Source organism: Archocentrus centrarchus, chromosome 13 (assembly GCF_007364275.1).
Source record: "Archocentrus centrarchus isolate MPI-CPG fArcCen1 chromosome 13, fArcCen1, whole genome shotgun sequence".
Lineage (NCBI taxonomy): Eukaryota > Metazoa > Chordata > Actinopteri > Cichliformes > Cichlidae > Archocentrus > Archocentrus centrarchus.
In genome coordinates this window covers 9,287,439-9,309,887 of record NC_044358.1, presented here as the reverse complement: position 1 = coordinate 9,309,887, position 22,449 = coordinate 9,287,439, and the positions used below count along the sequence as shown (strand labels likewise).

The 22,449-nt window shown below is 43.9% G+C and overlaps 2 protein-coding genes across 3 annotated transcripts; one reads left to right on the top strand and one right to left on the bottom strand.

The window, feature by feature from the left end:
* The first annotated feature begins 1,373 nt into the window (after window positions 1-1,373).
* Window positions 1,374-11,995, top strand: shkbp1 (SH3KBP1 binding protein 1). Its single transcript, XM_030744354.1, has 17 exons — window positions 1,374-1,549; window positions 2,269-2,322; window positions 2,449-2,494; window positions 2,668-2,800; window positions 2,890-2,970; window positions 3,849-4,019; window positions 4,150-4,240; window positions 4,417-4,607; window positions 4,798-4,913; window positions 5,573-5,660; window positions 5,973-6,089; window positions 6,180-6,350; window positions 6,464-6,619; window positions 6,878-6,974; window positions 7,627-7,811; window positions 7,902-8,004; window positions 9,262-11,995. Exons 1-17 carry the CDS (start codon window positions 1,494-1,496, stop codon window positions 9,986-9,988), a joined length of 2,583 nt encoding a protein of 860 aa, XP_030600214.1. The 5' UTR covers window positions 1,374-1,493; the 3' UTR covers window positions 9,989-11,995.
* A 239-nt stretch (window positions 11,996-12,234) lies between these two features.
* Window positions 12,235-21,706, bottom strand: esrrd (estrogen-related receptor delta). Of its 2 annotated transcripts, XM_030744356.1 has the most exons (8): window positions 21,551-21,706; window positions 20,246-20,540; window positions 19,340-19,493; window positions 17,779-17,895; window positions 17,591-17,698; window positions 17,345-17,506; window positions 16,335-16,607; window positions 13,088-13,326 (listed from the first exon to the last, which is right to left on the bottom strand). In XM_030744356.1, exons 1-8 carry the CDS (start codon window positions 21,607-21,609, stop codon window positions 13,088-13,090), a joined length of 1,407 nt encoding a protein of 468 aa, XP_030600216.1. In that variant the 5' UTR covers window positions 21,610-21,706. The 2 variants fall into 2 exon arrangements, with proteins under 2 accessions (XP_030600215.1, XP_030600216.1); XM_030744355.1 differs by having other exon boundaries at window positions 12,235-13,326; window positions 17,345-17,698.
* Window positions 21,707-22,449: the final 743 nt, after the last annotated feature.

The following is a 22,449-nucleotide window of genomic DNA, read 5'->3' as shown; positions in this document are numbered from 1 at the left end:
AAATACTTGTGCAAATGGATACAAATGCATTACTGTAAATCTTGCACAACGTGTTAGCATAACAGTCGAGAGGAACCAATCTACAGCTGCTCCTCTGCAGCTCTGAACGGGACTGAAGTCCCTGCTCTCTTTATGCTGCACCACCGACTGAGTGCTGACGAGGAAAGTCTCTGCACGCACTTCCTCATCACCTCTGTTCTTCTTATAGTTCATGGAAATGATCTTTGCAACAATGAGAGTGCAGAAGGTGTGTGTGTGTGTGTGTGTGTGTGTGTGTGTGTGTTTTATTTATTCATTCACATATTCTGAAGCCAGAATGACTGTTCTAGTTCTGTTTATGACTCTAAAACATCTAAAGGACTGAAGCACTGGAAACTCTGTGGTTATCGCTGTTGTTTTGTCCTACAGCTCCACCCTGTGGAATTGTGGAGAACTGCAGTTCATGTTCACTTGACTGATGTCCTTTTACAAACGTATGTGGGTCAGTTTTGTAAATGAAATGCACTGGTTCTTATATAACACTTTTCTACTCACTCTCAAAGCACTTTATACAGGATGTCTTCATTCACATGAGCACTTTCTTCTACACCTAAGTGCTTTCTATCTAACATTCACACTCTGATGAATGCATCGGAGAGCAACCTGGGATTCAGTATCTTGCCCAAAGACACTTTGGCACACAGATTGGAGCATTCAGGGATCCAACCACCAACCTTCCAATTAGCAGGGTACCTCCTGAGCTACAGTCACCCAAAAAAATGTTTGATTCAAAGTTTGCACTCTGCACTAAATTAACCAACAAACCCATTAACCATTTTAAACACATCAAACACTGAAAGAGTTAGCAGAGCATCTTGCAAGCACACCCATCAGTGTTAAGATGCATCAGTTTGAAGCAGGAGAAAAACTATTTTAAATACATTGTTGTGCAAAAGTCTTGAGCCCATCCTCATTTCTTTATATTTTGCTAGGGAAATAGGTGCAGCAGTTTCATTTTAGTTTACTTTAATAAAGTGTGAGAGTGTAACGAGCTTGAAAGTTTAAGGTATTTGGTGTGACTTCCTTTATCCTTCAGCACAGTCTGAACCCTCTGAGGCAGCTCTCTGTCATTCCTTTAAGCAGTCTTCAGGAACAGTTCTCCAGGCTTCCTGAAGGACATTCAGAGCTCTTTGGATGTTTCTGGCTTGAAATCATTGTCATGCTGAAGCCGTTGCCAGTCAGATGCTTTCTAGATGGTGTTGTATGGTGAATAAAAATCTGATGGTACTTTTCTGTGTTCGTATGATCCTGATCCAGCGTCGGGCTCCGGGCCGTGGTTCAGCCTGTTCCCCGGATCCGGCGTTCCTGCCCGGGTTTGTCCGCTCACCCTCCGCCTCCCTGCGCGACTTCCGGAAGTTGGCTTAAAACACAAACGGAAACGGGGTTTATCACCAAAAATGGATCCAAACTGTATTTTTTGACGGTTCTCGTCGCCGTCTCCGGGCCTTTAGAGGATGTCCAGCACAGTGAGGAGCGGAGACATCATCCACCTGAACGTCGGAGGGAAGAGGTGAGGCCCCGGCGGTGCCCGCTAACCCGGCTAACTACCGGAGCTAATACAGAGGATTCCATGATCGGACAGATTTCTTCCGCATTACTGTGTGCTATTGTTCTGTGACCTTAAAGTGACTATACGCTGAAACATTAAACATATTTTCATTTTTCAATAACCACTTTGATTATTGCATTATGTGCTTTTATTGTTTGGAACCCAGATACAAACAGGAGGAGGTGGAAAATGTGCTTTGTGTCCGATAATGGAAGCAGGGAGCATGTGGCGGCGATTAGGCGCTCTGAGCTAGCTGTGCGCTACACACGAAACATGAGCGATGAAGTTCAGATTTGCTTCAGTCAGTTTGTTGGCTGCTTATTTAACAGCGCAACGCTGTCCGACAATGGAAGTCGTACAGCTGTCAAAACAGGACCGCCTTTTGTTGGGAAAACAGGTGATGTCAGGTGCACGTTTGCCTGTCAAAATCTCAAAGGGTCAAACTGAGAAAAACCAGCTGTGATCATAAAGACCGAAGTGGAAACTTGTCGCTTTCTTTGTGTTAAAATAGGATCTGATCTTCACCCCAGTCACAAACAGGAAATCAATGTGCACCTCTAACTTAGCGTGTGTGTGTGTGTGTGTGTGTGTGTGTGTGTGTGTGTGTGTTTGGGAGGGGGGGGGGGTGGGGGGTATAAGGATGCAGGAAGAAGGATCATCAAGTGTCTGTTTGCTTTCAGGTTCAGCACCTCCCGCCAGACGCTCACATGGGTTCCTGACTCCTTCTTCTCCAGGTGGGTCAGAAACCCTGGTGCGGGGGGGGGGGGGGGTCTGATTGCTGCAAGTAAAATGAGTGGAGCGGTTCTTACATTGTTAAATGAGAGCATTTGCTTGTTTCTGATTTTGTTTCTTGTCTTCAGCCTTTTGAGCGGCCGCATCTCGACTCTGAAGGATGAAACTGGAGCTGTAAGTGGAGTTCTTCTTCTTCTTTTTCTTCTTCTTCTTTTTCTTCTTCTTCTCCTCCTTCTTCTTCTTCTTCTTCTTCTTCTTCTTCTTCTTCTTCTTCTCCTTCTCCTTCACCGCCCCGCGTGGTGTTCCTGCTCGGAATAACTCTCTGCTTTCTCTTCTTGACCCTGCAGATCTTCATCGACAGGGACCCCTCCCTGTTCGCTCCCATCCTCAACTTCCTGCGGACAAAAGAGCTTCACCCGCGCTCCATCAACGTGCACATGCTCATGCACGAGGCCGAGTTCTACGGCATCACGCCGCTGGGTGAGGCCGAGCGCTCGAGTGGAGTGCGACATGAAGAGCTGGAAGCCGCTGAAATCAGTTTTTCATGACTTCATTTTTTCCCTCAACAGTGAGGAAGCTGCAGCTGTGTGACGAGCTGGACCGATCGTCCTGCGGAAACGTGCTTTTCAACGGTTACCTGCCCCCCGCAGGTACAACACCCGTCCTCACAGCACACCTGACCTCCACATGAGGAGACCTTCAGAAAGTATAACTGTAGTTATACATGAATAATGATTATACAGGACTGCTAGGATGGTTACACTGATAATACAGATTTTTTTTTTAATAGTTATAACTTTCTACAAAGTGCAGCGAAGGAAAAAATAACATCTCAGTAAAAATATTTTAAAAATTTAGAAAATAATTTTTAAAAAGTGTGTCACGCAAACCTTATGCTTGGTTATGATTTATTGATTAAAATATATTAAAAACATTTAAAATGATAGATTAGATAGGAGTGATAGATATTATTCAGTATGAATAGTAATAAAAATGCCAAAAATAAAGTTACTAAAGAACTGATAGTAAAAGTATTGGTTTAAAGAATATTAAAATGTACAAAAATACATCTAAAAAGTAATTATAAAGTTATTATATCCAAAAAAATATTTGGAAGGCCAGAATTTTTTTTTCACACTCAAACTCTTAAAATATTAATAAAATCTGTGCTGATTATTAGTTAGATTTAATCACAGATTTCTGTCATTATTATTTACAGAAATTTGCAAAAATTATTTATCATTGTGGAAATAAAGTATATGAATAATAAAAAATCCTGACTATAAACCAACCATAAAACATTTTCTGACCAGATGTGGTGACGATGTGCCGTTCCTTCCTTTTTGTTTCAAAGGTTTATTAAAAGTGAAACTTCAGTTGTATTTTTGTTGCATCCAGCTGGGAAGTTGTGGAATGAACATGTTTTTAAGCTGAACCTGTAAAATTCTCAACATTAACAACATTTAGATTCACTGATGACACCTGAACGAGTTTCAGCTCCTTCAAGTTCGTCTCTCTGTCGCCCCAGTGTATCCGGCGAAGCGTCGTAACCGTCACAGCGTGGCCGGGTCACAGTTCATGGCGGGCCGGGTCGTGCCTGTAGAGCGAGCGCCGGTCAGACGCAGCAACACGATGCCTCCAAACCTGGGGAATTCTGGGATACTGGGGAGAGCCGTGACCGAGGAGAGGACGTCTGCAGGTCAGCACGTTAGCACTGTTTATTTAAATCAGAGGGAAGCGGAGCAGGGTGTCATTTTCTCTCTCTCTCTCTGTGTGTGTGTGTGTCTGTCTCTGTGTGTGTGTGTGTGTGTGTGTGTGTGTGTGTGTAGGTCATTCATCTGACCCCGGCATGGTCCGGATCATCTGTGGCCATCATAACTGGATTGCTGTGGCCTACGCGCATTTTGTCGTCTGCTACAGGTAAAAGCATCAGATCTGATGAATGCTTTAAAATGAGAAATCTTGTTGAAGTAAACCTGAAATGATTCATTTAGAGCCGAGTCGAGACAGATGTGAGTGTGTAGTAAGAATGGTTTAACTGGAGCAACCGGCTGCCCCTCCTCCTGCTGACACTCCTGCCGCCTCCTCTCTCTCAGGGTGAAGGAGTCGACTGGGTGGCAGCAGGTCTTCACCTCTCCTCGCCTCGACTGGATGATTGACAGAGTCGCGCTCAACGCTAAAGTGATGGGCGGCTCGCTAGGAGACAACGACAAGATGGTAGCTGTCGCCTCGGTGACGGAGATCATCCTGTGGTCCATTTGCCCAGACGGCAACGGCAATGAAATTGGTACGAGTTTCTGCACGCTGTTTTCTCACCTCGAGGAGGAGGCCGCAGTCTGAGTCGTACTTTAAGAGTCAGGATGTCGGATTAAGGAGCTGCCAAGGGAGAAGAAACGCATTAAACTATAAACTCCTGAACCTACTGCAGCTTTTAATGAATCAGTCCCTGCAAAATCATCCTCCTTTCTCCTCTGCAGGCGTCTTCAGTCTGAATGTCCCAGCCGAGGCTCTCTTCTTCGTTGGTAACCAGCTGATAGCCACCAGCCACACCGGGAAGGTCGGGGTGTGGAACGCAGTCACTAAACACTGGCAGGTGGGTGAAGACTCTCTCAGATCATCACATAGTTTGGCAAAATTGATCTCTGGCCTCTCACCTCACTCAGTTTTACTCCACATCAAAGAAGTTCTGAGACTCGGGTCGGGATCAGAGAATTCACGGTGCTGGTGTTTATCTAAGCGACGTGATCCCCTCACTCCTGTGAAAGTTCAGCTGATGCTAACCAGCCGTCCTGAGTCACGTTTCTACCAGCAGGTTTACTGTTGGGACGGTCCTCAGTGTCACTCAGCTGCATCACCAGATTTTTACCTTTGTGTTAAAAGAACATAAAATGTGGAGTTGTTGCTTTTTGACTGCCCTGGCTTAGAGTCTCGTACTCACAGGGTCTCAAACGCAGCAATGGTCCTTTTTCTGCTCTGGAGATCCACTTCAAGCAGAACAAGATGTGCTGCAGTGGTGGAGGTAGTCCATCCACTGGATGAGGAACTGACTGGAGGGGCAGGTGAAATGTGAGGAGTCGGTTGTAGATGGGATATGGGTGGCGCATCAGTGGAAACGAGGCAGTGGGCAAAAACATGCTGAAGCCTAAACACCTGCTGAGGTAGCTGATTGGATCAAATTGGACCAAGTCTGTTTCAGTTGGGATCATCTGGTCTGCTTCAGTCTGAAACCCATGTTCTCTGTGATCTTTACAGAACCAGGATGTGGTTCCCATCAGCAGCTACGACACCGCCGGCTCCTTCCTCATCCTGGGCTGCAACAACGGATCCATCTACTATATCGGTGAGAAGCTGCAGCACGATGCTCGCATGTGGGCTCCAGAGATCATTTTCAACTGAAATCTACTCAGTACCATTAAATATATTAGATAACAGGATCATAGTCATTAGTGTATTAACCAGAACCTGAATCTGTTGTGTCGTCCTGTAAAATAATTTAGATCCATGTTAAATATATCAATAAATATTGGATGAATTGATTGGTGCCACTGTAGAGGCTCAACAGCAACTTCCCTCACTGTCACCTGTAAATAAAGCAATAAAGATGTGTTTGAAGAGGGAATCCCAGCTGTTCATGATGATGTTTGTTAATCAGATGTTCAGAAGTTTCCACTGAGGATGAAGGATAACGATCTGCTGGTGACGGAGCTGTACAGAGACCCGACCGAGGACGCCATCACTGCTCTCAGCGTCTACCTCACGCCCAAAACAAGTATGGAGGCAGAACACTGCCGTCTCGTTTTTCATGTCTGAGTGCTTTCTGCCTTCTTGATCACACTTACGAATATTTGCATGTGCTCAGGTGACAGCGGGAACTGGATCGAGATTGCGTACGGGACCAGTTCTGGGACCGTTCGAGTCATCGTTCAGCATCCAGAGACGGTTGGCTCGGGGCCTCAGCTTTTTCAGACCTTCTCTGTCCACCGCAGCCCCGTCACCAAGATCATGCTGTCAGAGAAACACCTCATCTCAGGTACAAGTCGAATGCCACTGATTAAGCCAGTGTAGCTGGTTTCTTGACCGTCTGTGCAGTTTGTTCCTGCTCCTGCTGTTTCCGAGCTGATCTTCCCGATCGTTGCCCTTCAGTTTGTGCAGACAACAACCACGTGAGGACGTGGACGGTGACTCGCTTCAGAGGGATGATCTCCACCCAGCCGGGGTCCACGCCGCTCACCTCCTTCAAGATCCTCAGCCTGGACGACGTTGACGGACACGGAGGCTGCAGCGCCGGCACCGAGATCGGTAACAGTCAAATCAATCACAGTGAGAACTGCAGTGTTTTAAAGATGGAGGATGGTCTTAATTAACGTCTCTAACTATGAGTCTGCAGCTCAGTTTGTTCCACAGTAATAACGAGTTAGTCCTTACGTTTCTTTAACGAGCTAGTGGGATTCATATGATCTTGCTTGTCTCAGAAAATACCTTTAAGTTTAATTGAATTATCATAGCTCTGTTACATGATTGATGGCTCTAAAAACGGTGTTCCTGTGTTGGTTTCAGGGCCGTACGGAGAGAGAGACGATCAGCAGGTGTTTATTCAGAGAGTCGTTCCCGACACGGATAAACTCTACGTCAGGCTGTCGTCCAACGGGAAGAGGTGGGAGAAACTGTGGAGTCTAAACCCACCTGGTATAAGTGTGTGTGTTCAGTCAGTGGTGTTGAATTTGCAAGAGTCTGTAATTGTTAGCATTAACATAAATGTGCAAGTGAATTTCACACTGTCACAAACAGACCTGAGCTTCCATAAGACTCGTTTTCAGGGTTTGTATGAATCTGATTTGGCCTTTGGTAATTAAAAACATACCGAAAACGAACTAGAAAATACCAGACTATAATAACTCTGCTCGGGGTGCTTCAGAAATAAACGTGACTTGAAGAAGATGAAATAAATTCATGTCACAGCAGAGTCTGAGGGTTCAGTTCAGGAGCTCTAATGTGGCAACACAGATGACAGCACGTCCAGTTGTTTACATACCTGATGTTTCGGGCACAAACTTTTTTAGCCTCATGTTTTACTCGTGGTATATGCAGGATATGCAAATGTTGCTGCTGCAACAAACTGTCAGCTGGAACTTGTTAACCACAATACCACCTATGTTTCTGAGCATCAGAACAACAACATATGACCCTATGTTTGAATAAGTAAGACCATGTGATCATGTGGCACTGATCCTAAAGCTAACTCAAAAGGTTAAAGAACAGAAAAACATCTATTAAGACCGAAATACAAACATTTGTGTGTCTGTCAGGGTGTGTGAGGTGCGTTCGGTGGACGGGACCTCCATCACGGCCTTTATGGTCCACGAATGCGAGGGCTCGAGCCGCATCGGCTCTCGGCCTCGTCGCTACCTGTTCAGCGGCCACAGCAATGGTAGCATCCAGATGTGGGACCTGACCACCGCCATGGATATCGCCGGCAAGGTCGACATCAGAGGTGAAACTTGAAACTTCTAACTAAAAAACACAACTTTTTTTGCTCTGTGATTGGCTAGCGGCTGATTAACACAGGTTGTCTGTCTCACAGCGCTGGGCGGACCTACAGAGGAGGAGCTGCTGGAGCTGCTGGACCAGTGCGACCTGGCTCTGACCAGAACACCTGACAGCACACCGAGAGCTTCTACCTGCAGGTACAAACATACCAACTGCACTCACACTGAGCCTGATGGGGAGGATGATGGAATGAAAAGTTCATCTTTATGCAGATGATACTGTTGTCTTCATCTCTACTTTCCACCATTGTGTCAGATGTTCAGTCTTTCCTCCCCTTGAGACACAAGAAATTTTTCCTAATTTTAATGGTACATTTTGTAAAGTTTAATGTAAATTTTCACCACAACAACTTTCTAACAGAAAGCTTTATTGTGGTTTTCCATCTCAAGCAGCTTTACATTTTTCTAAAATTATTTTGTATTTCTGTTGTGAAAGATGACTTCTGACTAATCTGTTTCTGGGAAGATTGGACGCCATCTCTGCAACACACACGTTTAGAACATAAAGTCAAAGCTGCTGTTTCTTCACATCATGTCATTAGTTTATTTCAGGGTTTGTACAGGTGCTGGAAATCCTTGAAAATGCTTGGAATTTAATATTGCCCTTTCAAGGTTTGAAAAGTGTTTGAATTTTGGATACAGTGCTTGAACCTGCTTGAAATTGTAACCATTTTTTAAAAAAACTATCTGATTTAATAGTTTGGTTATAAATGGAGAAATAAAATGAGTTGGAAAGACTAAACTGAAAAGGCCTAGTGACAAAGTCACTAAGTTGGCAATATTGGCCGCTGGTGTCGCCAAAAACTGACTGCAGCTTCTACCATGTGACAGAAATGTTCTTTATGACTCAAAATGAACTGATATCATTCATAAGAGGTGATGTTTGAGATATGCTTGACAGATTATACGTCAGCGAGTCTTTTACAACAATATCAATACCAGCAATAATTTTTTTGTGCAAATACTGGAAATTGCTTTTTGGCACAAGACCGGCTATTCAGATGACAAATTGCTCCACTGTGTACAGTGTGGCAGCGTGTATATTTTGTGTACATGCAGTGCAGTACAATGGTTTAATAGATAGGAAAGAATATATTTGATAAAATACCAAAGAACCAGGAGAAATTAAAAGTCATGAAAAAAGATCAACATTTTCTTTGTACACTTTGAAAAATGTTGATAATTGTGAATGACCCCTTAAAGTGCTGGAAAATCATGAAAAGTGCTTGAATTTGATCATGGAAAAGGTGTACGAACTGTTATTTTAGAACGTTTTAAACATTTTTGTGTTTTTGTCTTTGATGTGGAGCTTTTATCACCATGTTTCAGACTCTTCATCATGAACATCATCCTTTCACTGTTGTTGTTGACTCGTGTCACTTCCTGTCTCTGCAGTCTTCACTCTCAGCTCAGCGACGCCTTCAGGACCGAGCATCTTCGCTCTGCAGGAGGAGGACGAGGAGCAGCCGGAGCTTCAGGTTCATCTGCATCGCTGTGCGGCAGCCTCCCCCGACAGGCCCCGCCCCCTGTTCCCTTCACCAAACTTGTCCGAGACACTGGCCTTTCAGCCGCACAGCAACAGGTCCCCTCCCTTCCCAGCTCCAGCCAGACCAGCAGCCCCCACAACCTCAGGCATCCAGACCGGGACAAAGAGTGTGCGGCTGTCCGCAGGGGGAGCTTTGTGGAGCGCTGCCAGGAGCTCGCTAAGGGTTCAGAGGCGGCTGTGAACGCGGGGTTTGGGCTCCCACCGGGGTCAGAGGGCATCAGAAGGAGCCTGGCAGTGTGCAGCGAGTTGGAGGCCAGATTCGGTCTCAGGACCCCTCCCACCTTCTCTGTACCCCCTGCTGCTCGATATTCACCCGGATCGCCGTCATCACTGTCCTCTTCACCGCTGTCCTCGACATCATTACACCGCAGGACCTCGCCCATTTCTCCACCAAGCCCCGCCCCCACAGCTATGAGCCCGACCCACTCTCAGGCACCAGTTTCACCTCGCCGCAGCACTGCAACGTCACCCGCCGACTCCTCTGGGACTCCCGAGAGTCCTGCCGTTCCCGACTCCCCTGCTGCTTCTGGCCCGCCCACCAGCCCCAAACCACACATGAATGAGACCAGCTTCTGATTGGCTGATTTACCTGAGACCAGACGCAGCAGCTTCAGTTTTCTCTCGCCACATGATGGCTAAAAAAGTCACAACTAAAACAACTGACGTCAGGTCAGAATTGAGGACAAATACCTAAAGAAATCAATGAGTTGTTGACCTCCTTCAGTGTTTACGGATAACAGCACCTTCAGGTCTTTATTTCATGTAAAAAAAAAAAGTAACAAAGGTTCTCTGAAACCTGCAGAGAACGCAAAATGTCCCTCCATCTTTTCAGAGACACAACCAATGAGTGCGGCGCTTTCAGGCCGTGGGAACCTGGATTTAGCTTTTTGGCCACTTCCATGTTGGTTTCTTGGAGCCAGAAGTGACGATATATGGAGTGCTAAGCTAACGCTAGTGAAATGCTAGTGCACATTAGTATGTTAGCGATAGAGATGGCGCTACACGTGTCTGCCTCCATCTTGTTGTCGTTGGTTTTCCATGGCGTTAACCTTCCTGCCATCCCCGCAATGGCGATAGTGAGAGCTTCAGGAAGTCCTCAGATCTCCAGATCTTAATATTAACATTTAATTTAGCCTCTGTGTCAAATGGAGACATTTCTAAGATCATTCTGAGGGTAAATGTGGCGCTGTTATTAGAGTAACATGTCGCACTGTGAGGTCAAAGTTCAGCTTTTGGTGGCTGAAGAGACCAAAAACTGAGCTAAAAGAGGAAATGCCAAAATTGAGACTCCTCAAGTCATCGAGCACAAGAAAACAGCTGTTTGTAGCATTTCTAACCAGCATTGTTTCTAATAGTTTCTATTGGACTTCATGATGGGTTTGTTTTGGGGGTTTTTTTGTTTTATTTTATTTTGGGGTTTTTTTTTTTTACACATTTGTCCAGCACCCATTCTTTTGTTTCATTTGTATGCGTGCAAACTTACAGTTTAACCAAACGGACCCTGAACGTCTCAGTCGCAGCCAGTGAGCCAAACAACTCTGAGGAAAGCTGATAATTCCCAAATATCTCCAAGAACTTCCCTGGAAAAACACATCAATTCATTTAAACCTCAAGAAATATTTATTCTAAATTAAATATATTTGAATTGCAGAGTAGTGTCTGAACGTATGTGTGTGTGTGTCAGTTATTTTTCCTAAACATACCAATTAAAGGGTCAAAAAAACAAAAAAACTTTGAGCTCATCAGAACCTGTTTTCCGGGGATCTGCAGGAAGAGTTCTGAAATGTTTGTTCTGGACATTTAAAACTCCTCACATTACAAAAATGATCCTCTGCCCTCATTCACTGGAAGTGCAGAAATGGAGTGAGCAAGCTCGGAGAAGATGTTCTGTAGTACACTTTTGTGCCAGCAGGTGGAGACACCAGTGTTTGATAGTGATTGGGTTCTTCATGGTGTGTTCAGGGCCATCTTGGGCCATCCCAGGTTAAACAGCTTTTTACTGTTTAACCTGGGAATCCTGATGATGTATTAATAATTCAAGCCAATAATAAATAGTTATTTGGGGGGGGGGGGGGGTCAGATACGGTAACAGCTGAAGGGTCGTTGTGACACAGGCGGCACATGACGCACAAAAAAGAGTTGTCACTTTTGTGTATACATGAATTCAGCAAGTTGTGATGGCACGGTTGGTGCAAATGTAAATGTTGGAAAAAGAAATACATTTTAAGATCAGACATTTCTGTAAAATGACCCCTTTATAAAAAAAATTATAGCATTAATGTTTTTCTTCTTACAGCACCACCAGCAACACAGCTCCAGGGTCCATCATTGTCTTTGTGTGTTTTAAAATGTTTATTTTACATTTTTTTAATATATATCATGTTTATCATATATTTCCTAGTTTTATATATATATACAAAATTGCATTTGTGAAAAACTTTTTACTTGACTGTAGTGCTTAGAATTCTATATAATTGATTAAAAAAAAAAAAAATATTGTCAAATTGATGGTTCGAGAGGGTGTAACTGTTCAAATAACATGTTTCATTTTAACAGAGAAATAAACTGTGACCCTAAAGTGTCTTCAGGTGTGATGTATCTGTAAATAAAAACAGACGTTTCCATAGAATGACCCAAAACTTGGCATTTATGAAGTTTCCTACAACCTGTGAATGCAGCATCTTCAGCTGTTTGAAAAATGTGCTTAATGTTCATGTTTTTAATTATTTTAAACCCACTGCTTACAGCTGAAGCCTTTTTGTAAATCTTAGTGGCACCAAATTGTATAATCGTGAAGATTTAAAAAAAAAAAAAAGACTTCATTATGAATGGTCGTGTTTTATTCGAAAAACTTTAATTTGATAACAGTCAGTCAGTTATCCTCTAATCATTAGCAAAAGTCCACAAATGTGCCCCTGGTGGCACCACGGTGTGACCACCTCATCGTGGAAAAATAAAAATCCCACAAAAATATCTGTTTACAAAAATATATCCAAATCTGGGCCACCTTTACCTGAAGGAGGCGGAGCTTAGAGGAGTGCTTGTCAATTACATATTGATTAAAGTAGGTCTGTTCTGTTTTCTGTGCAGTAACCTGTGTGTGTGTGTGATGTCACAGAAAGGGGAAATCCGTACTATGGTCATCTCAGGTACAGAAGCCCCGCCCACTGGTCAAACAAAGGCCCAGTATCAGACAAAGGAGGATCCTGATGAACTGAGTCACGCAAAGCTGCCCTGGCAGCGTCCAAGAGCTGCAGACGAGCAGAATGGCTCCACTTTGATGCCTTGCTGTGAAAACTTTATGGTGAAAAGCTGTAACGGTGGATTTTTCACACACCAGGAGCAGTTTTTTTTTTTTTTTTTTTTTTTCTGGGGCGTAAATGAAGTATTTACAGGGAGGGTAGAAATGAAAGTCCCATCAAATATTTTAGTTTGACACCAGACTGAATTCCATACTGAAAGTCACAAAACAAACAGGAAAGTGCATTTAGTTTTTAGATTTTCTTATTAAAACCTTTCTATGGAAGCCTTTTTCTGCCAGAAAAGTTTGAGGTTTTTTGATTTTTAAAAGTCTTCATCACGATTCTCTGAATCCTGAGGAGTGTGTTGGAATTCATTAGTCTGCCTAATAATAATAAAAGCCGCAGCAGTCATGTGATAGCAGACAGGAAGCGGTCAGGCTTTGGCGTCGAGCATCTCCAGCAGCAGTTTGTGGAGGGGAACGTGGCGGTTCCGGTGCAGCCGCAGGAACGCCTGCACGGCTCGGTCGGCGGTCTGCCGCAGCAGGGGGAGTGTCATGAGCAGACGGCCCGCTCGGTGCTGCTCCCTGCGGGACGACTCGTAGTCCTGCAGCGCCTCGTGAAGCCCGTCCTGAAACCTCTGCACGGAGTCCGGACAGTCGACCGGGTCGGCGTCTGACGGACAGACAGACAGACACAGATTAGTATCCTTCCTCAAGCTCTTACTCATTTAACCCAGCATGCTCAGCTGCCTCAGAACACCTGATCTGAACAGCTGGGAGTCAAACCAGAAAGTTGCCATTCAGCTATTTTAAAGCTGTGTGACCACACCACAAAAAGCCATAAAAACTGCAGTTCCTCTCATGGCCACTTGAGGCTAGCTCGCTAAGGCTGCCCTCTGGCAGTCATAATGTTAATGTGAATGGGTGACATCATGGGCGGGGGATGGGGCTGTTTCCATCTTTAATATACAGTCTGTTGTCTTCACAGTAAGTTATCAGACCCCCCCCCCCCCCCCTTTTTCAAAATCAGAAAAAAGTGTGTTTAAGAGATCTTTAATGACACTGGAAACTTTGGGGTTGATGCTGTGTGTGTGTTTGTTGTTTGCCACCATGTGATTGGTTTGTCTGTTTGTTAGCAGGATAACTCAGGTTTGTATGGATGAATTTCCATAAAAAAATCCTGATCTGGATGCAGGAATATTTGGAAGGAAACTTTAAAGTTGATGTGCCCAAACTGGACATTCATGCGAGGAGGAGTGGGGGTATACAGTCTCACACTGCTTTTAAATCCTTTTCACAGTTTGGATGCTGCTGAAAGTTTTTTCCCCCTCACCGATTAATCTGCTGTTTATTTTCTCCATTAAAGTGATTGTAAATGATCAAAGGAGGCAGAAAAAATAATCAGCAGATTTTCCTGTTCGACAGTGAAAACTGGCAGATTTTCTGTGTAAAACCCGATCGAAACGATTCATTCTGAAAATACCTGCAGATGTGCTTTAATCTGCACATTCTGAATGAAGACGGACCAAGATTTTACAAACAACAAACATCACACACACGCAAGCTCCATCTTCTTGAGCCGAGTGAGCAGAGATACTGAGACGAACACAGCTGTGGATCCACATCCCCGTCTGTCAGGACGTTTTATTGATCTGAGCCGCAGACAGTGAGAGTCTGAGCAGACTTCAGCGTTATTGATCGGCTGCTCGCCCGCGGCCTTCAGCGCCACTGTTACATGCTCTGCTGATGCCTGAGCTGTGACAGAGTGAGACCCTCTCCACAAAAACAGTTTAAGTTTCTGGGGCTAATCAATACTGCTGCTTCAGCTCCCAGAGACCAATCAATATCAATAACCACTCCTCTGGGATCAATACGTTCAGACCCCCCATCCACCCCCAACTTCTCCTGTTGTAGAAACTGTAAATCAATATGTGAGGTCACGCTGAAGCTTCTCAGCTGTCCCGCTCACAGATACAGCAGCAGAGTCACGATTAGACTCGTCGTTACTCGAGTTTGTTCCAAATGTGTTTTCCTGCTGCAGCTTTTCATCCACAGATGTTTCTCTGATGCCGACAGTCACTCTGATCGTTTCTGTAGTGAATGCTGCTTCTTTGAGATGCTCTGCTCTGAAAACTGAGTGCAAAATCTAACTTTGTCAGCACACGTCCTGCGCTCTTATTTTGAAGCTCAGACAGTCAGGAGGTGAGGAGCCAGAGTTAGTATCCCAGCTTATGTGCCTAAACACACAGCATAAGGGGTTAATCCACCAGGATGGCATTAAAATGAGCTGTTTTATTGCTGTTGTCCCCATAATCATTCTCTTTGTTGTTGAAAATATGTGTAAGAGTTTGACTCTACAAATGTACTTATGGACATATGTGGCGTTTGTGCAATTATACATGTATGAATGCCTGCGTGTGTTTCCAGATGTGGACTGAAAGCCTTCTGTTAAAGAAAGAAAAACCCACAAAGGTCACTGAAATAACCTGAAACGGACAAAAGCAATAAATAAAAAATTATCTAATAAAAACCTGATATTTCATTTCAACAGATTTATTTTCAAAATCAAACTAATGAAACTGGCCTCGACATAAATGATGGTACCCTTAACTTCAATCACTGCAAAAAGTGATTTCTGTAACTCTCAGTGACACCTCTGCACCTGTCCACAGGTATTCTGGGCCACTCCCCATGAACTGCTCCAGCTGTCTCAGGTTTGAAGGGTGCCTTCTCCGGCCTGCATGTTTCAGCTGCTTCCACAGATGTTCAACAGGATTTAGATCAGGGCTCATCTTCAGAACAGTCCAGTGTTTTGTTCTGTTTTAGTTGTGTTTGGGTCATTATCCTGTTTGGGTCATGACCCATGACCTGCGACTGAGACAAAGCTCTCTCACACTGAGCAGCACGTTTCTCTCCAGAATGCCTCGATAGTCTTCAGAGTTCATTGAACCTGCACAGATTCAAGACACCCGGTGCCAGATGCAGCAAAGCAGCCCCAGAACATAACGGAGCCTCCTCCATATTTCACAGTAGCTCCAGTGTTCTTTACTTTGTGTGTCTGTGAACATAAAGCTGATGTGATTTGCCAAAAAGCTCCAGTTTAGTCTCATCTGTCCAATGTGTTGGACAGATATTGGACAGATGTGTGTGTGTGTGTATACATAATATATATATATATATATATATATATATATATATATATATATATATATATATATATATATATATATATATATATATATATATATATTACACACACACTTAAATTTCTTTCCTTTATCTTCCATAGAGGTAGCAGCATAGTCAAAGCAGCAGGTCTCATGCAGGAGGTCTGGGGCTGGTTTTGGTGCACTGGGTTTGCCCCTCAGATCAGGTCTGGAGGTAACTCAGAACATGACCATGTGAATAATAATAATGATGATGATCATTTTTACTATTATTACTATTTATGTCATCATTCTAAAAACAAAAAATTATGGGATTAAAATGAGGTTATTTATTGTTTCTGTTTATAAAATACCAAAAATATAAATGCACAGATTCCTGTAAAGTCTTTTAACCCAGGCTCTTTGGATCAGCTGTGCCTACGTGCACAGTCGGCCCCCACAGGCCCCACCTGTTCTGACCCTGACCTGCAGTACTGTACATCAGTGTCCTGCTGTGGAAATGGTGTGCTCTTACCAGAGTTGGCGAGCGCCATGGCCTTCAGCATCACCACCTCTTCGGGGCTCAGCTTCATCGCCCGGTATTTAGCCGTCAGGTGACGCAGCGCCTCGTACAGGTCGGCCAATCCCGTGGCTCGACACTGAGCCTCGTCCAGCCGCAGATTCCCGGTGAACACGAGCTCCTCCCCTACAGCGTCCTGCGAACGCCATGCCACGCCCACCAGCAGTGCCTCCATCCAGCCACTCTGCAGCAGTGACATCTGATCAACCAATGAGAGTCCAGAGAAACCTGGGAGAGTGCGGGCAGATAATTAAATTAAATTAAATATTAATTATATTATATGTTCATATATTAAATATGTTACAGTGCTCCGGATAAGCAGAGTCCAGCTGAGGGGTCCAAACGGGACTTTCAGGTAGTGATGAAAAGAAATGGCAGTCAAAGAGATCCACCACTTAACCTCCACCAGAGCAGCAGGGAAGAGTAGAGTTAGGGTTAGGTTCCTGTCTACTCCATCCATCCAGCTTCCTGGTTAGCAGGAACCCAGACCTTCTTTCTACTTCCACCTCCTCCAGCTCTTCTATAAGGAGACCAAGGTGCTCCCAAGCCAGCCGAGAGAAATGATCTCTCCGGCATGGGTCTGCCCGGGGTCTCCTCCCAGCTGAATGTACCTGACACTTAGGCATCCTGGTCAGATGCTGAACCACCTCACCTGGCTCCTTTTGATGTGGAGGAGTACTGGCTCTACTCTGATCTCCTCCTGAATGACTGAGCTCCTCTAAGGGAGAGAACCTTCTCCACTTTTATTCTTTCAGTCACCACCCACAGCTTGTGGGTGCAGACATCCTACCCAAATAACAGAAGAACCATACAGCCAAAATATCTCTAAGAGAGTTCATTTGAAAAGAAACATCTTCCAGTTTCCTGCAACCATTTTTGTTCCTACACTAGGTTTGCTGAAGACCTGGTGGAGGTTAAGAGTCACTGTAGTCTGGGTTGGGGACCTGGTGATCTTAAGTAAGTACCTGGGATCTGTTTGGCCCAGTCAATCAGAACCAGCAGCTCCCGGTTCATGAGGTCACAGAGGGTCAGCAGGGTCCGCAGGCTGCTGTCATTGGTCGAATTGTCTTGATTGGCAGCTAAAGGGGTGGGCTCTGTGAGCAGCAGGTGGGAAATTATCTTGTTTCCTAAAAGACAGGAAGTGGATGATAAATGGAGTTCAGTGTGTGCGAGAACCTGAAAACCTTCAGAGGGAGCGAGCGTGAACTCACTGCTGCTGACCGCGTGGCTGTACGGGGCTTTGGTGCACGAACTCAGTCCTGTCTCCACCCGCCTCTTGTACTTCTGGCGCCCCCCTCTGACCCGATCCAGACGAACACCTGCAACACAGACAGGTGTTTAACACCCCTGTAATTCTACTTCCTGCCAGCTCACAAAGGTCGCTTTGGATGTAACGTACCCTCCCTCATCATCCCGGCCTGCAGACACTTCCGGAAGCGGCACGCCTGACAGGCTTTCCTCCTCCGCTTCGTGATCTCGCACTCATTCATCACAGGGCAGGTGTACTCAATGTTGCCTAGGTAACCACAACAGGACGTAAAAGCAGGAGAGTGAGTGACAGAGACCGATCATGAAATCCCGATCCGATCAATCGTACATTAGAAATCATTTTGCATAATATCTTTTTTACTGTTCAGTGTAGTCGTTACTCTTTGCAGTTCCATCATTTATTATTACAAACTACTGTATCCCAAAACTAGAATTAGAGTGGAGGAATAAAAACTGCTGCAGTTCAGGAGCGTCAGGGTTTACTTTGTGGTCGAGTGTTTAGAAAGCCTCAGAGGGGGAAAATGTAGTAGAACAAAGACATAGATAACTTTATTCACTGATATTTCCTCATATGCTTTAGAGTCCAAACATTTTATGTCCTAATTTGATGAATGATTCTCATGTTTTGAAAGCATTGAATGAATATTCTGTCTTTACTCAGAGAGATCGTCATTCATGGTCATTGTGGGATTCTTTAAGGATGCAGGGAGTTGTCATAGATGTTATAAAAACATCCTGACTCTTGAAGGAAAGTGCTCGTTGTCCGTAGACTCCTCGTGTTGGTGTGAATAAAGGAGACTGGTCTCAAGTGCTCAAGTTGAAGGCAACTGTTCTGACTGGGATGAACCCAAACTCTGAGACCCTAATCATGGATCAATGGCATGAAAAGCATCAACATTTAAACTGTGCTGTGATTTTCTTCTGACGTCTCTGCACAGATCAATACCTGCAGTGACCAATCAATCATCTGAAGTGAGAAACAACCAGCTGATGAGAGAGGACGGCTTCTCACACTAATCGATACGGTGAGCTCTGCTGTATTGATCAGTTCAGCTAATTAATCACACAGACGTGATGATATTTAATAAAAACAAAAATTGGATGGCTTTTAAATCTCTGCTGGAGGTATTTATTTATCAATGAAAATTATAAATCATTGAGGATTTTTTTTTGGATCAGATTTGCCTGTTTAAAATTTTTCAATGAGCTTTTTAGATGAACAGAACTGCATTCTGGGGATTTTTTTAGGTAGTTTTGTATCATTATGGGCTCTTCTTCACATGGTCTCCATGTTTTTTTCCTTTGTAAAAACACCTCATAGCATTATTCTGAAAGGTGACATCAATAAAAATGTAGTTTTAGTGTTTCACATGAGCACTGTATGAAAAAATTAAACAGTGAATGTTGGTGAGTACAGTCAGGAGGAAGAAATATTCCAGATATTTATGAATAAAAATGATACTTTTTAAGGCTTTCTTCTGTAGCTGCTGTTGTGGACCGATCTCTGATTAACTCAGTTTATTTATCAAGTATATTTAAACCCAACAGACAAATCTGCTGCACAACAAGCAAGACTGGCCAAACAATCAACAATAGTAATAATATACTGATATTAATAGAAAATAATGCTGCTAGTCAACCTCATCCTTTTATTTACATAATACAGGAGATGATGAACGCTCTTCTCTTACCTTGTATGGTCCTCTTGAAGAAAGCCTTGCAGGCCTCGCAGGACGCCACGCCGTAGTGATACCCGGAGGCGAAGTCTCCACATACCAGACACAGTCTTTTGGGCCCCACAGCCCCCATCGCCGTCATATAGTTGCCCCTCAGGATGGAGTCAACCTGCAGGTACAAGACAGTCATTGTAGGAATCATTAACAGCCAAGCATTAACTTCTAAAAGCTGCAGTTCCTCCGACATCCAGCAGAGGCTCCTCACTCCCCAAAGACTCCCGTGTTAAAACTTTACAGCGGAAACAAACATGTTTACAGCCTGATACTGGTTTACTGCTTTGGTCTCTGTAGCTAATTCCCCCTTTATAACAACTGCTTTATAACCCACCTGTTTAAACTAGATTAAGCTTGAAGTTTGCATTATTGGGGGCGTGGCCTCTTTGACTGACAGGTGGATGGTGACACAGGTGGCTTTAGCTGCTAGCTGTCTGCTAGTTTCACCTCACCTAACTGGAGTCTCTGAATTGGACCTCTGGACTGTGTTTGTGCTGGAGCCTTTTGAATGCAATCGTCTGACCAATAATATGGCTGCTGTGCGCTTCATTGTACTGACAGACCATCTGGATTAACCTTTGACCCTGAAAGCTGCATGAAAATTGAGGTTCCTGTGAATAAACAGTTTCGTAAACCGCTGTGGAAGAACAGATTAACGACTTTTGAGGCAGCACAGAAAACATCCAGGAACTGCCGGGTACTGACGTGGAATTTAAATTTCCAGCGTCTTCACAAGTCTGACAAGCTGGGAGTTCATCCCAGACCTGAGGCCGAGGGGAGGGGGACATTCGGTGCTCATGTTTGTATTTATGTTTTTAAAAATGTGATTAAACACAAACTGACAGCCTAAAATAAAAAGTTCTTCACCTGCGCTGAAAACGAGGCAGACTGTGAAAAACACACCGAAGCACTGCCTCCGATGCTTCCCCCGCTGGAACTACATCCTGTCGGGGAGTCGGGCTCTGCCACTCCACACAGGAGGCTGTATGGTGTGGAGGGAGATGAAGAGGTCGGGCTGGGGAGGAAGACTTCTGGATGTGAAGGGCTGAGAGTGGGCGTGGCTTCCAGAGGGAAGGCGGGACTGAGGGGGGGGGAGTGGAGGAAGGAAGCCGGGGACTGGGCTTCATCTGTGGGTGAGGAGGAAGATGAGGAGTCCAGGAGGCTGAGGAGGAAGAAGAGCATGGGAATGAAACACAAACCAGAAGAACAAATGCACAAAATACAGAATAAAAGTCTTCAGGAGAGTTTAAGGCCAGGCCGATGATGGACGTAAGACTCTGTTAATGGCCTGCCTGGTTAAATAAAGGTTAGGTTTAAATTCAGAACAAATGCACAATTTTGATTCTTTACATGTTTAAAGATTTCCCAAAAATGCATCACAGGTTTCTTCAAAAAGAAGACTGAATATAAAAGATGGCCTGAACAGTGAAGCCAGTGCTGAAGAGTTTAAAGCTGCATTTTTTGTAATTGCCACCAGGGGGCGATTTAGAGATCTGATTGTACTGAGCTCTATGAGAAAACTATGTCTGTAACTACATATGCAAGTTTAATATTATATTATATTACAAGACAGCCCGGCCAAAAGTGAAGTAGTCATGAGAAAGTGATCTGGTTGGTCACAGATACAAAGTATTGTGTTTTTAATGCCCAAGGCTTAATTAGGCTTATTTAAGTTAATAATGTATCTAATTGATTCATTTTTACACCCTCCACCGGCCACATGCAGATATTTTCCAACTCTTTAAAAGTGGAAGATATTAATTTTGTGCACGCATATTTAGGAGCTGTCTTTATTTTTTTATATTATTTTTTGAGAGCAAAATCATTTCAGATGCACAAAAAAAAAAAAAAAAAAAAAAAGAGTCCTACTTTCCCTACTTTCAGGGAAAGCGCTGCCACATGGTGGTCAAAGTTTGCATTAAATTTCACAAAAGCATTTCCAAAAAAATGCCTTTAACCTTTTTTTCATTTGTTTGTCATCTAAATTTTTATTTATTTTTTTTGTCTGTGCTGCTGATTACAGTTATTAGGAGATTTTTTTAAAAAAGTGCTGCAAAGTGTCAAAAATCTAGAAAAACTAAATTTTTAACGTCACTAAAACCTCACAGTAACTCTGTGCATGTTTTAATCGTCATCTAAGGGTGTTTTTAAGAAGAGGCTCAGTAAACTCACCGCTGTGGGCTGAGGAAGTTGTAGGTGCCGGTCACACAGAAGTCCTTCAGCTCCATCATGAACCTGCTGTGGAGCGTTCACACACCCAGAGATGATACTTCAAGGTCCAGAAAAAAAGTGGGACAAACTTCCTCAGAGGAACATCTGAGGCTTTGAGGAGTCTGCACTGTTATTTATCTGTTTGTTCTGTCATCACAGAGGATGAGAGTGAGGGGGTGGAGACTGCGGGATCAGCCAATCAGCATGCTGCATCTCTGAGGGGTGGTGGTGGTGGGGGTTAACTTCTCCTCCTTCTCTTCCAATCATCTCTATTGATTTGGACAGTGACAGATGTAGGCCACGGCAGCCTGAAGCTCCTGTCTGCTGATGTCTGTAAATACAATACAAAAATATAAAAATCACAGTATTTCTATTTATAAAGCTGTTTAGATGAGGTTAAAAGGACAAATAAAAACAAGGAGAGAAAAGGTCGTAAAAGATAAAGAAATAAATAATTAAACTAAAAGCAGAAGAAGCCTGAAGGTCAGTGAGATGTTCAGGAGCCTGAAAAGTGATCATGAAATATTAAAATTCAGTGTAAATGGAGACAAAAAGTATCTGTGTTTATAAAAACTACAAAAGTCATAAAATTCATCTAGAAATGACTGCATGCATTCGATCCTGAGAGGTGAGTCTGACAGCGATGGCTGCTCTGGGAACAGCCTGGCCCACCTGAACCTGAGTGATGTTCTGAAATGAGGTAAAAGTAATCTCTGTGAGTTCAAAGCGCTGCCCTCAGACACTCAGTTTCACTGTTTGTTTTTTTTTTCCTACTTTCTCATCATTGCCAAAGCAGAATCATGTACAGCTACAACATCTGAGTTATGCCCTTCTGCAGGCTTCCAGAAGCTGGCCAATCA